At 35.9% G+C, this 14,428-nt stretch overlaps 1 protein-coding gene across 1 annotated transcript in view; it reads right to left on the reverse strand.

Annotated features, from left to right (window-relative positions):
- The window catches only part of LOC106459564 (protein giant-lens-like), a 56,624-nt gene that overhangs the window by 2,389 nt on the left and 39,807 nt on the right, over positions 1–14,428 (reverse strand). The window contains exon 2 of the mRNA XM_013919191.2: positions 1,190–1,363. Coding sequence (XP_013774645.1) covers positions 1,190–1,363 — 174 coding nt within the window. The remainder of the gene's footprint in view (positions 1–1,189; positions 1,364–14,428) is intronic.

The raw sequence follows: 14,428 nt of genomic DNA on the forward strand, positions 1-14,428 counted from the left end.
CTAATAGCTTTTACTGAAATTGTTTATTTTTGTTTTTTGTCTTTCTTTAACTTCGCGCAAAGCTACACGAGGGCTATCTGCGCTAGCCGTCCCTAATTTAGCAGTGTAAGACTAGAGGGAAGGCAGCTAGTCATCACCACCCACCGCCAACTCTCGGGCTACTCTTTTACCAACGAATAGTGGGATTGACCGTCACATTATAACACCCCCACGGCTGAAAGGGCGAGCATGTTTGGTGGGATGCGGATTCGAACCCGCGCCCCTCAGATTGTGAGTCGAGCGCCTTATCCACCTGGCCATGCCGGGCCCACATAGCCATCTCTAATTTTGATCTGGTGAACTATGACGAAGGTACTCAGTCAACAGCACCCACCGCCAACTCTTGGGCTACTCTTGTCTGATAGAATCGTAAAATTTTACCATCACTCTTACAGCGACCCCAACTACAGAGTATGATTATGCAGCAACAGATCGCGAATCATAAATACTCCGATTTCCAGCACGAGCACACTGATCACTATAATACGTTCTGCTCATATATGTTCATACTTAAAGCGGGCAATATAATATTTGACCATCAGAATTAATTACCTATTTACTATCATAAAAAATCTAAACTTTTCTTAGTGTAAATGCACACTAACTTATGTCTTTTTTTTTGCTTTAGAGTATAGCCTCACTGGGCTATCTGCGAAATAACTTACCGCTGTTCCATCAACTAGCCGGCATGGCCAGGTGGTTAGGGCGCTCGACTCGGAATCTAAGGGTCGCGGGTTCGAATCCCCATCCCACCAAACATGCTCGCCCTTTCAGCCGTTGGGGGCATTATGACGTGCCGGCAATCCCACTATTCGTTGGTAAAAGAGTAGCCCAAGAGTTGGCGGTGGGTGTTGACGACTAGTTGCCTTCCCTCTAGTCTTTCACTGCTAAATTAGGTACGACTAGCGCAGATAGCCCTCGTGTAGCTTTGCGCGAAATTCAAAACAAAGAAACAAAGCTGTCCCATCAAGGTACCAAGTTCTTTTTCACGTCAAAATGACCATGTCTTTAATTGGACAGAAGTTGGCAGTCCACGCTTCATTAATTCGAAATTAAATGTAGCCTCTCATAAAGATTATTTTTAAACATTGTCATTGTATAAAGAGAAAGTTTAAAAATCAAACAAAAGCGTATATTCTTTAGTAAAAACCTTAAATTGTGTTGACTTGTCCAAGACAGTGTGACCGTCGTTCAGTTTAGAGGAAAGGGAACAGGAATGCTTTGCTGGACACCGACACTGACGTTCTATCCACGGAGTCGAATACGTATCCACTTTGTTACACACTTCAAAATGAGAACATTCTGGAAGATCTTCTTCAGAATTCTGAAAAAAAAAAATAGAAAACAAAGCAGTGAAAAACGTAAAAGCAAAATATAAACACGCATTTAACACTGGACACGATAAAGATATCAGAATAATGATGAATAATTAGTCTGAAATTACTGTCTGTACTTTCATACCATCCTTACCGTTATAACTTGAGAATGATAGCACCAGTGATCAAAACATCGTATCTGCTTTAAAAATATTCTTCCTTAGTGTAAGAACTGTAACTTGTAATAAAATAATATTTTGGTTTGTTATAGAATAAAGCCCCATGAGGCTATCTGCTTTGTCCACCGGGTAGAATCAAATCCAGGATTGTTGTATTGTAAGTCCGTAGACTTACCGCTATCCCACGGGGGGATTTTATATCTTGGTAAGCTATAAATGGGTAAGTTACCTAGAAGTGGCTTAATTTAGACTGTTACTTGGTTTGTTTTTTGTTAAGCATAAAGTTGCACAATGGGATTTCAATGTTGTGTCCAGCACGAGTAAAAATCTGGTTTTTAGCGTTACAAGCCTTCAGACTTGTCGCCAAACCATTGGGGGAGGTAGTTAATTAGAAGTAAGAGCATTCAATTACACAACTGAAGGATTTGCATGCATAATAAGCAACAAAGATAGATTTGTCACCTGTACGTTATATGTGCAATATAAGCAAGGCGGCTTCCATATGTACAATATATTGAGACCTTAAGAATTTTCATACTTGTTATTATAATGTAAAAAATAAGCATTTTGAATACTTTATCAGAAAATAAGTTTCCTTAGAACTCCAACTTATCTAGTTCCCATGAACTGATGTTTTGAAACAAGTTTTTGTCGTTTTCATGTATTTAATTAAGATTATCGTTTAGGAAGAGCCTCCTAGTGGTACAACGGTATATCCACGGACTTACAACGCTAGAAACCAGGTTTCGATACGAGTGGTGGGCAGAAAACAGGTTGTCTATTGTGTAGCTTTGCCCTTAACTACAAAAAAACGTTGGGAAAAATTGCACCACCCAGTGAAAATGTTTTCTTTCATCAAAAGGTTTTTTTATATAGCAAACGGTGTTTAAAAGGCTGCGCATATTGAACAGCCTTGCATAAGTAAAACTCATAAGCCCCATTGGAGGAACAAGATGATAAGTTATCGTGTGCAAAGAAAGATACTTCTGCTTTTCGGTCTGGTATGACGTGGTGGTTAGGACACTCGACCCGCAATCTGCGGGACGCGATATCGAATCTTGTCACCAAACACGCTCGCCTCTTGAGCCGTGGGAGCGTTTTAATTTGGCTGTCAATCCCACTGTTCATTGGTAAGGAGAAGTTCCAGAGTTTGCGGTAGGTGGCGGTCGATGGTGTTAACTAGCTGCCTTCCCTCTTGTTTATTGCTTTTAAATCAGGGACGACTAACGCAGATAGACCTCGAGTAGCTTTGTGCGAAATTCAACAACAACAAACAAAAAAAAACAGACAAAAAAAAAAACACGAAAAAATAAATTCCCGTTTCTAGATGGCGACAATAATAGTTTCTAAGGATTTCTAGCAATTTGTCGCCATTTGTGGCAACACGTGCATTCTGCCTCATTTAACATAAGAAATATTAGATTCAGAGTCAATTGTTAACCATTCGTAACCGTCAGTTATTTAACACGTCCCAATGCTTCTCTGACAACTGCTTTTTTTTCGTTCCTTAAAAACACGATCCGAACCAAACTGTGCTCGACTACTATGGTATATTTTTCCATGAATCGTTCAACAAGTAATTTTCTATTAATTTGTGTTACTTCGAGCTACTTCATGTTTACTAATCTAATAAGCACAGATAAACACAGAAAGTCGAATCTTCTTTAGTAGACTTATAGCCTGAAAAAATGTACTGAAGAAAATATATCAATAAAAATATTGGGATATTAGCAGTAACACGAGAATCAGAAATAGGGCCATTAAGCCTACGGTTAATGCAATGGATTCAACTCTTTAAATCAAATAACTTAATTTCCATAATGTTTGTCTAAAAAGGAAAATAACTAAAGAACAACACCTTTCCGTTTATTTTTGCCTTCGGAGAAGAAAAGTTTCAATTAACAAGAATGTTCTAATTCATATATACGTGTAATAACACAAAGTATTTTCAGCTACTGTGATTTTGTTTAGAATTAAGCACAAAGCTACACAATGGGCTATCTGTGCTCTGCCCATCACGGGTATCGAAACCCGGTTTCTAACGTTGTAAGACTGCAGACATACCGCTGTGCCGGCCTGTGGTTTTGATTCAAGTGTACCCTCATTTTTGATATCATTCAACAATTACAGTTACATTTTTTCAAACTTCCGTGTTTCTATGTCATACTAAGTCTGAACCACTACACAAAATACACAGTCTTATATATTACTTCTTAGATGATTTATATTTTTCATATTTAAATTTAAACATATGTTTAACTGGGAAAAATTGACGTCTTTCTTATACATTTAATAAAATATAAAAAATTCGTTTTTTTATTAAATAGGATGTGCATAGCATTTTTTGTTTGTGTTTAAGCGCCAAGCTATACAATGGGCTATCTGCGTTGTGCCAATCATGGGTATCGTTGAGCCACTGAGAGGCGTATATAAAACATGTATGGAAATAAAAATATACAGATCGAATTCAAATAACATTTACGTTGATTTGAGATTGAAATTATTTCTAGAAGCTTTTATATCATCATCATTACATAAGTTATCCTTGTTCATCGATATGAAATAAGCTGAATATATTTTGTAGATAAACGATTAAAAGTAAAGTGTACATTTCATTAAAATGTAGCTTAAAATTTAATCCCTAAAATTGTGTTTGTTTGTTTATTTGAAGTTAAGCACAAAGCTACAAAATGCGCTAGCTGTGCTCTGCTCACCACGGGTATCGAAACCCGGTTTGTAGCGTTGTAAATCTGCAAAAATACCGCTGAGCTACTGGGGGGCTTCTAAAATTTTATAAAATGATTAAAAATTATGTAATCATTTCCGCATAAGTTATTTGAAAAGCTTCTTTCCACATCAGTTTAGACACTGTCTTCAGCATGTTTGCAGCGTCCAGTAACGTCCTTTTCCTCTTCTTTTTGGGACGATTCAACAGTTTCCTGAGTCTTTTAACATAAGATGATCAGATCTGGAATCGTCCACGTTATGCTCTAATTTCTGGATTGTTATAAGATTAGCATGCTTTCATTATGGTATACTGGAGAACATGCCACTACCAACAGTTGTTGACAGGTTAGTGAAGTACGTGTCAGAGTAAGTGATATGAAAGAACTGTAAACCCCTCTTCAACAAGAAACCTGTGAGAGCCAACCGTAGTTTGTACTGAATAACAAACATTATTATGTAGTCGTTTAAAAGATGTTTAGCCAGACCTGAATAACCACATTTTCTTGCTCACTCCAGTTGATATTGTACTGAAAACTCTCCCTTTCATTGTTTCAACATAGGCTTAGTTCTGCATGGGATATCGCCGTTGAGTAATCAAAACAAAGTAAGTCAAGTTGCTCAAAAATGGTTATTGTAAAGGCTATTTTTTGTTAATTTAAACAGTCTCACAGATTATTTATTTCTGACCAGTGTACAAGTTAAAGATGATTCAAATTGAAATTTTATCCCATGGTCCTGAAGATCAGTCAAGATTCTCAGGACTCCCTCTTGATGATATTATTATTATTAATTCAAATTATTGTACAAGTTGAAATTGATTCCAAATGAAATTTGATCCCATGGTGCTGAAGACCAGTCAAGATTCTCAGGATTTCCTCTTGGTGATATTATTATTAATTCAAATTATGTATCTGGTCAATTTAGAATTATCCTTATTAAGGTGAGAACTTGGTTTATGTGTTTCTAACATTAATGATTATTCGTAAGTAGAAAAAAAAACAGAAATAATTCAGGTATCTCTTTACCAAAATAAAGAAATGTATTTCTTTATTTTCACTTTTTGCAATGAAAACAATACTTTATCAATAAGACAGTTCCAAATTTTAAAGGGAAAACATTGATGTATGTAATATAGATACAATCAGAAATGCTTTCAGAGGGAGAAAACTACGCCCCTTAACGTCCTTGACCAGTCGATGTTTGTAGCCAAAAGCACTACCTACAATATCAGTTGTGTATGTATCGTTACTTTTTACAATAACTTTGATCTCCTGTCACTAAGATATTGTTTTGTTTGTCTTAGCGTAAAGCTACACACAATAGCATATCTGCGCTCTGTCCATCAGGGGCAATGGAACTCTGGATTTCATCCTGCTGGCTCACTGGAGGACCTCTAAGATCTAGTCGAGAGATCAAACCGTAAAACTTCTGTCCATACGAGTGTTTTTAAAACTTTACGGTTTGTAAAATATTACCTTCATAATATAAAAAACACACTAGGAGCTTGTGGGTTTTGAAAAAAATATACAATTACATGAATGATTATGACAATACGACCCCTTACGCAACTTAAATATTTAATACTTGTGAGGATTATAGTTATTAAATATTCATATTTATACCCATTTTACATTTGTGAAGGATATATCTCAGCATCTTTAAACAAAATGTTGTTCTTTAATTCAGGTGATTAATAAAGGTTTGTTTGTAGTTAAGCACAAAGCTATATAATGGGCTATCTGTGATCTACCCACCACGGGTATCGAAACCTGGATTCTAGTGTTGTAAGTCCGCAAACATACCGCTGTGCCACTGGGGGGGGGCGATTAATAAAGGAAAGACAAAGATGGTTTTCTAAGACACCAAATAAAAATAGTTTGTGATTATAGCTTCAGAGTTAATTAATTTATGGCAGCATGACTACCATGCCCATAAAGAAAGATAGTTAAAATCATTAATCTTTATCCATGACATAAAAGTTATTAATCAAAGCTGTACTGTCTGTTAACGTCGATAACATGTAATATAGTTTTCTTACATGTGTAATACTTGAAGTTCAACTATTTTACTCTCGGTAAGGCCATTTTAATAGCTTCTATTCAGCTAGCTAGATTCACGCTGATACATCGGCAAGTCTAGAGCTTATAACGCTAAAAACCGGGTTTAGATACCCGTGGGAGGTACAGTCCAGATAGCTAGCTCATTTGTAGATCTGCGGGTCGCGGGTTCGAATCTCCGTCACCAAACATGTTCGCCCTTTCAGCCGTGGGGCATTATGATGTGACGGTCAATTACACTATTCGATTAGCGTAGCCCAAGAGTTGATGGTGGGTGGTGTTGACTAGCAGTCTTCCCTCTAGCCTATCACAGCTAAAGTGGAGACGGCTAGAGCAGATAGCCCTCATGCAGCTTTGCTCGAAATTCAAACCAAACCAAACAAATACACACACACACTGGCAAATACAGCATTGTCTGATTGCCTTCCTGTATGATTATTTTTTTTTAAGTATGAATATAATTAGTAGAAAAAGATTTGACATTTGAAGCTCTGACGATGTGCCATAAAACACAAAATGTTTCCCATGTGAATTGAAACGTAAATCAGGCTGACGAAGTATGAAAGATTCATATGTAATAATGACAAAGAATAAATTTTATAATATACGTTGGAGAACCGCGAATTTTATATTTGCAGTTTCATGTTTCATCAGTTCAAACAATTCTCCACCTAATAAGATCACTTTCAGCAACCAAGACAAGAAAAACACGTTATAGGAGAAGATAACATAGGGACAATTGAAGAGCAATGGTTAAATTGAAGCGAAATTCATTAGATAAATTTAGTGAATCATTTAGTCAGAAAGGATCAACTTCAAAACATATATAAAGAAAAAAATTGATTTTGACCTGAGGACCTTTCTTAGAAGTGAAATTTCACAATTGCACATAGAAAGAAAAATATTTTAACCTAAAGACCTTGCTTAGAAGTCAAATTTCACAATCACACATAGAAAGAAAAAATGGTTTGACCTGAGGACCTTGCTTAGAAGTGAAATTTCACAATCCCACATAAAAAGAAAATAAATAATTTTAACCCGAGGACCTTGCTTAGAAGTGAAATTCCACAATTCTACATAGAAAGAAAACAATGATTTTGACCCGAGGACCTTGCTTAGAAGTGAAATTCCACAATTCTACATAGAAAGAAAACAATGATTTTGACCCGAAGACTTTGCTTAGAAGTGAAATTCCACAAACCCACACAGAAAGAAAACACTGATTTTGACCCGAGGACCTTGGTTAGAAATGAATTTTATATTCTACTGAATTCAGGCCGTATAAACAGGGATTCATTCAGAGTTTTGTTTTCATAATTTGTATAAACACGGTAAAGATATTGAGCCCACAGGAACTTAATAAAGTTATTTTTATATTTCTAATTAAATATGAAATGTAGAAAAAGAAAGGAGGATAGAGTTTACATACCGTCAGTTAAGTTTCGAACATAAACAAGCGAGACTTCAGGTAAAACTTCCAATAAAAACGTCCGTTTCGTGTATCACAGATGTAGCTCTACTTGTGATACCCCGAGGTAAAGTGACCCGTACAACTCTTGTATGAATGAAACTCGTAGTATCGTACAATGATGACTTTGTTTCGTGTACAAAACGAAAGCCCTACATTTCCCTAAGTATCTCGAGCGGCCTATTACAATGGCGGTTAAAACTTCCTAAATTGAACTTCATACGTGTTGAATTACTTGAGTTATTAACGAGGAAAATATTAACGGTGAGTACTGTTGACTGGCTACTTTGAATAACAGTGAGTACTGTTGACTAGCTACTTTGAATAACAGTGAGTACTGTTGACTGGCTACTTTGAATAACAGTGTTTTTGGAAATTAATGTATTCGAGGGACGATATATGTCATGAAAGTTAAATTACATTTTGATCAAGTATGTGTAAGCATGGGCGTCGATAAGTTAGTTAGGAGGGGGATATTTAAGAAAAATATTGCATGACGTCATAAGGTATTAAAGAAAATGTTCACAGTGACCGGCAGAAGGGGACGTTTTAACCTATTCGGTAATATTGACATCTTTGTTTGATTATATCTTATAGTTTGAAGAAATATAACTGGAATATATATATATGTTTAAGAGATCTTTAAAATAGGTGACAGATACGTACGCCGTCCCTCACTGCTAAGGATCCAGGGGACCAGGCCCCCAGGATCGGCGCCTATATATATAACAGGTTGATTGGTAAAACTGTTAGAATGTTTTAGTCAGCATCATTTTGACACACACAGATATAAATCCTCTAATCGTCTTAGTGACTGCATTTGTTCCCTGAAATCTAACAATCAGTGAACTCTTTGAGACTTTCAAACCTCTCATTGTTCCACATTTTAGAGCTCAGGAGCTCTAAAGACACAGGCTGAAATCTGACTACCTGGAGCAGACAGAGGCCAGGAGTTAGTCCTATTGTTCAAAGAAAGAGCCAACAACTGTGGGAAAACGAGCTCAACCAAATAACGCTGTCATGGTCAGCTGACCTCAGCTTGTTATAGGAGAAGCTGGTAAGTAGCGTGAACTCAAAACAACGTATAAGTAGCGTGAAGATGCGGCTGGTGAGACTCCCTGGGAAGCTCTTCTTTCTACAAAATACTAGGAAAATAATACCTCAAGATCATTTGGATTAATCCTAGGAAAACAATACCTAAAGATCATTTTGGTTAATCCTAGGAAAACAATACCTCAAGATAATTTTGGTTAATCCTAGGAAAATAATACCTCGAGATCATTTTGATTAATCATAGGAAAACAATACCTCCAGATCATTTTAATTAATCCTAGGAAACCAACACCTCAAAATCATTTTGATTAATCATAGGAAATCAATACCTCAAGATCATTTTGATTAATCCTAGGAAAACAATACTTTAAGATCATTATGATTAATCTTAGGAAAACAATACCTCAAGACCATTTTGATTAATCCTAGGAAAACAATACCCTTAGATCATTTTGATTAATCCTAGGAAAACAATACCTAAAGAACATTTTGCTCAATCCTAGGAGATTAATACCGAGGTATCATTGTAACTAATCCTAGGAGATTAATACCGAGGTATCATTGTGACTAATCCTAGGAGATTAATACCGAGGTATCATTGTGACTAATCCTAGGAGATTAATACCGAGGTATCATTGTAACTAATCAAAAGAAAACAATACTACGATATCATTTTGATTTCTAAAAAATTCGGATACGAATTAGCCCATGCCCTACACAGCTATACAGAGTTCTTGTTTCAAACTGTTTATATCCACAGCTGATAAAGCTCTGTTATCTTGTTTGAGCTACTAGCTCATGTTGTACAAACGTTTAAAAGATGTTCAATGATGTTGATGTAACCCTAGAATTACCGATGGGATTCACAAGGATTATATCGGCATTTCAAACACATTCTTCTAAACTATTTACGCATCAAGTTGCATGTGGATACACGACGTCAATGGTCACGTTGTCCTTAATAACAAGCAAGTCCATAAATTATTTTAAACAAAATACAGCCAATATTACAATTAATCGCAATAATTATTGCTAAGGTTCCCTTTGCATTTGACCTAAAAAAATAGTAATTTCACCCCATATTTTGGTTATTGTTTTTAGTCAAGGTCATGCAGTATGTGGTTCCCCCAAAACAATCTTTGTCATGGTTAGTAGCCTTTACGATTTCCTAAGTCGAATTGTTAATTAATTACTTTTTATATGAAACACAGGTCAGTAATCTGGGGGTTTAACAAGACGGTTGGAAACAAAAATGTTTCTAGAACTTAGGATTATAAATATGAAAATAATTTTTTCAGAATTCATTGTTATTAAAAAAAAAGATATATGCTTCATCCAAATGTGTTAATCATTTGGGTATTTGTATATCAAATATAATGTTCAGTACATCCTATATCTGTTGTAATTCGTTTTTAACAAAGAATTATCACAACGAAGCAAATGGTTTCAGCATTAGGTTTATCCAAGTGATTGTTTAAGCACTCCAACCGTATAGCTACTTAATTATGTATTGATTAGCAAGTGATCATATTAATTTCTTTTTTTTGTATATGCTCCCCCCCCCGCATGTCAGACAAAACGAACTGGTTCTGTGAACTTCTGCCCCCACACGTCAGACAAAACGAATTGGTTCTGTGAACTTCTGCCCCCACACGTCAGACAAAATGAACTGGTATTGTGAACTTCGAACAGAGAGTCAATGAGTTAATGGGCAGGTTTCTGCTTTCCTCCTCAAGCTCGATGACGTAATGTGTAGCAGTAGCTCCCTCTTCACGTGATCTAGACGGATTGTCTGTGTTCAGTTCTGCATCCAGTATCCAGAGTACAACCTAGTAAGTTGTCCTGATCTATAATGATAGCTTAAGATGACTCATATGTGAAAACATAGAGCAGTTTGATTTTGACTAACATCTAGCGTTTCGCTGTCTCAACTGTTCACATATTAAAACATGATAAGATTGAATGACGCCTCAAAGAGCTACACTGTAGAAAGTAACCCCAGGCCCATAGCAACGGGGGGGTTGCAAGTGGACCTTCCCATTCCATTAACTTGACATATCAACCACGAGGAGGTGTTAATATATCAAACTGTCACTTATGCCCCTGCTGACGAGAAGCACCGTCTACTCAGCGGATCGTACACCTGTGGACATTATTTTTCTGCACCAGTGCAATCAAACCGATGGTTATCAAGATGTGCGTGGGTTAACTTTGGAGCTTCTGAGTGGTTCTCGTGTAATAGTTTCAATTTCCTCTTTTTAGGGCTAATGAAATAAAATAAAAACTACAGTTTTATTCTCTGTAATTATGTGGCGCCAAGTTTTAAATCTTCTTAGCAAAACACTAGCCTTATGATCTAGAAATTCATTTTTTTTTTACTTTATCTAGATTTAACTAAATTCAAACAACACATGTGTGTATTATGAACGTATTTTTCCCAATTAAGTAAAGTCTGTACGTTCGTGTTTCAGATTTTTACATATGAGTGATTTTAATGAACTATTTAGCTACTCTCCTACCACACGAAACGTTCCGCTTCATCAATCAGTAACTTGTTCTAATCACGTTGGCAATTGTAATCGTCATCTATTCCGACTTGCTGGCGCCGTTGCATTTCATAGGGATGAGCTGTTCCAGATATATGCAAATGTTGAATAGCGAATTCCTTAAAAACATAACTGTTCAGTTTTCCGTGTTTTTTTTGCTGTTGTTGTTGTTTTTTCCGAGAATTAGCTCTTCGTTAGATTGAACTAAAAAAAGCGGTGTACATTTTCTGACTGCGTTCATATAACTTCTCAAGGTTTTAAAAAAATGCTGTTCTAGTTACAGAACGAAGGTTTTTGGAATGTTTCTTGACAGTATAGACTTTGCCCCAAAATATTTTTACTTCCTAGATACTTTGCCCCAAAAGATTTCATACTTCCTACATACTTTGCCGCAAAATATTTTTTACTTCCTACAGACTTTGCTCTAAATGATTTCATACTTTCTACAGACTTTATTCCAAAAGACTCTTAATAGTATAGACTTTGCCCCAAAATATTTCATACTCCTACATACATTGCCCCCCAAAATTTTTTACTTCCTACAGACTTTATTCCAAATATTTAATATTTCCTAAATAATTTACCTGAAAATATATATTTTCCCAAATGCTTCCCCGAAAGTTTGATACACCTCAAAGCTTCACATCAAAACGTTTCTTACTTCCTGAAGATTTTACCCCAAAATATTTCATACTTTCTAAAAGCTTTTAACGCGAAAAGTTTCATTCTTTCTAAAAACTCTACTCAAAATATTTCACACTTTCTATAAAGACTTTAATCCCCAAAATTTCATACTTCCTGAAAACGTTACCCCAAAAGATTCATATTTCCTAAATATTTTATCCCAAAACGTTTGATAGCTTCAAAAGACTTTGCAGCAAAAAGCTTAATTCTTCCGAAAAACTATCTTGAAGATTTCACATTTCTTAAAATCATTTTCTCGAAACACTTCATACTTCCTAAAAACTTTATCTCGAAAACGTTCATACTTTTTAAAGCCTTCTTGAAAAATTTTGCGTTTTTAAAGCCCTAATATACTTCCAAAAATTTCATACTTTTTAAAGACTTCTTGAAAAACTTTGTGTTTCCTAAAGACCTTATATACTTCCTAAAGTTTCATACTTCCCCATGAATTTGCAGGAAATAATTTCATCTTTACACAAATTGTTTTTTTTTCTTGTATTATACAACATATTATTTTCAAACTTGCCATGATTAATAGCCTATACGATCAGTTAAGTGTAATTATTAACTAATATTACTTTTTTGTTAATGGCCATATACTAATCACTAAATAGTTTTGATCTTACGTTTCGGCTACTAATCTGCTGCAGTCTTGACGGAAGTCCTAACACTGGCTATTTCTTTTAGATAATATAATTGATTTTTGTATAATATTATTAGGAAACGTTCTTGCTTACAACTAACGTATGTTTCAGTTTCTGATGTATTATTGTATAACATTGAGCATTTTTAGTCGGTGTGTTATACGGGACCCGACATGGCCAGGTGGTTAGGGCGCTTGACTCACAATCTACGGATCGCGGGTTCGAATCCCCGTCCAACGAAACATGCTCGCCCTTTCAGCCGTGGAGGTGTTATAATGTGACGGTCACTCCCACTATTCGTTGGTAAAAGAGGAGCCCAAAAGTAGGCGGTGGGTGGTGATGACTAGCTGCGTTTCCTCTTGTCTTTCACTCCTAAATTAGGGTCACCTAGTGCAGATAGCCCTCGTGTAGCCTTGCGTGAACTTCCAAACAAACAAACAATTGTTATACGAAACTGTTCTTACTAAGGTATACTAGCTGTCGCATTCGTTCAACGCACGAGGAATACATAGCCCCCCCCCCCCGGGATATTACATCAAGCGTTCAAACCAGGAAGCAGACCCCTATGTCACTCCCCTTAGGTTTGGTGACACTCATTCCAGCGATTCGCTAGTTATAAGCAGACGCATACCCATATATATTCTTTTGTCAAATAAAGGTTTAAACGCTGAAAGCTGATGAAATGCTAGGCCTAAACATTACTTTGTCAAATAAAGGTTTAAACGCTGAAAGTTGGTGAAATGTTAGGCCTAAACATTGTGATAAAAAGTGAGTAAACTGCGGATATTTTTTCCCACATTCCTTTAATCAGACCATTTCTGATACAGAACAAGAGGCGTGTAAAAATAGTATTTCAGATCCATCTTTTGTCTCCCACAAGTCACTGATCAAGAGGCCCTTCGTTGAATACTAGAACTCGTCAGTTGGATTGAACTGAGAGAACAAAACATTCTTGAAATGCTATTTATATATATACAGCTGGCGAAGTATTACAAGCCAATAGACCCACCGTTTGTGATAAAATCACTTAATCTCAGGGCCGTTTTTTCCAATGGGCAAATGGGGCAGTTGCCCAGGGCCCACTTCGCGTTGCGAGTATAATAATAAATAATATAATATGAAGTGTATAATGAAATAATAATAAACCAGTTTTAAATATATATATATATATTTCATTTTTTATTTCCTTAATAAACCAACGACCTGTATGTTGCAAGTCGAACCACCTTGCAACGTATTATAGTATTAAAAAATCCTACGACCTCGTTGTTGAGTAAATGAAACCTATATGAATTAGTTATTTGATTAAGCTTTTGATTACAAAAAAATATTTTTAAACATTTTCAAAGGCAGAACGTTAAAAAGTATGCAAGTATGAAAAAATCCTAACTTTTTTGTTTTTCATAATTAAAACATTCCGAATGAAAACAGAGTAGTATTTTTAATCCGCCGGCGAGACAGCGGTAAGACTACGGATTTAGAACGCTAAAATCAGGGGTTCGATTCCCCTCGCTGAACACAGCAGATAGCCCAATGTGGCTTTACTATAAAAACACACATACACACACAATAATAAGTATGAAACTATACAAGAAAATTACACAACTGCAGGTGTGTTTCAGTTTTGAAGGAAATAGCAATAAAAATATCATCAATAACAATCGCTTTGTGTTTTAATGCATATTTTAAAGTTTTAACAGAAAATGTTTTCTCAA

The sequence above is a fragment of the Limulus polyphemus genome, unplaced genomic scaffold (genome assembly GCF_000517525.1).
Source record: "Limulus polyphemus unplaced genomic scaffold, Limulus_polyphemus-2.1.2 Scaffold628, whole genome shotgun sequence".
NCBI classification, from domain to species: Eukaryota; Metazoa; Arthropoda; class Merostomata; order Xiphosura; family Limulidae; genus Limulus; species Limulus polyphemus.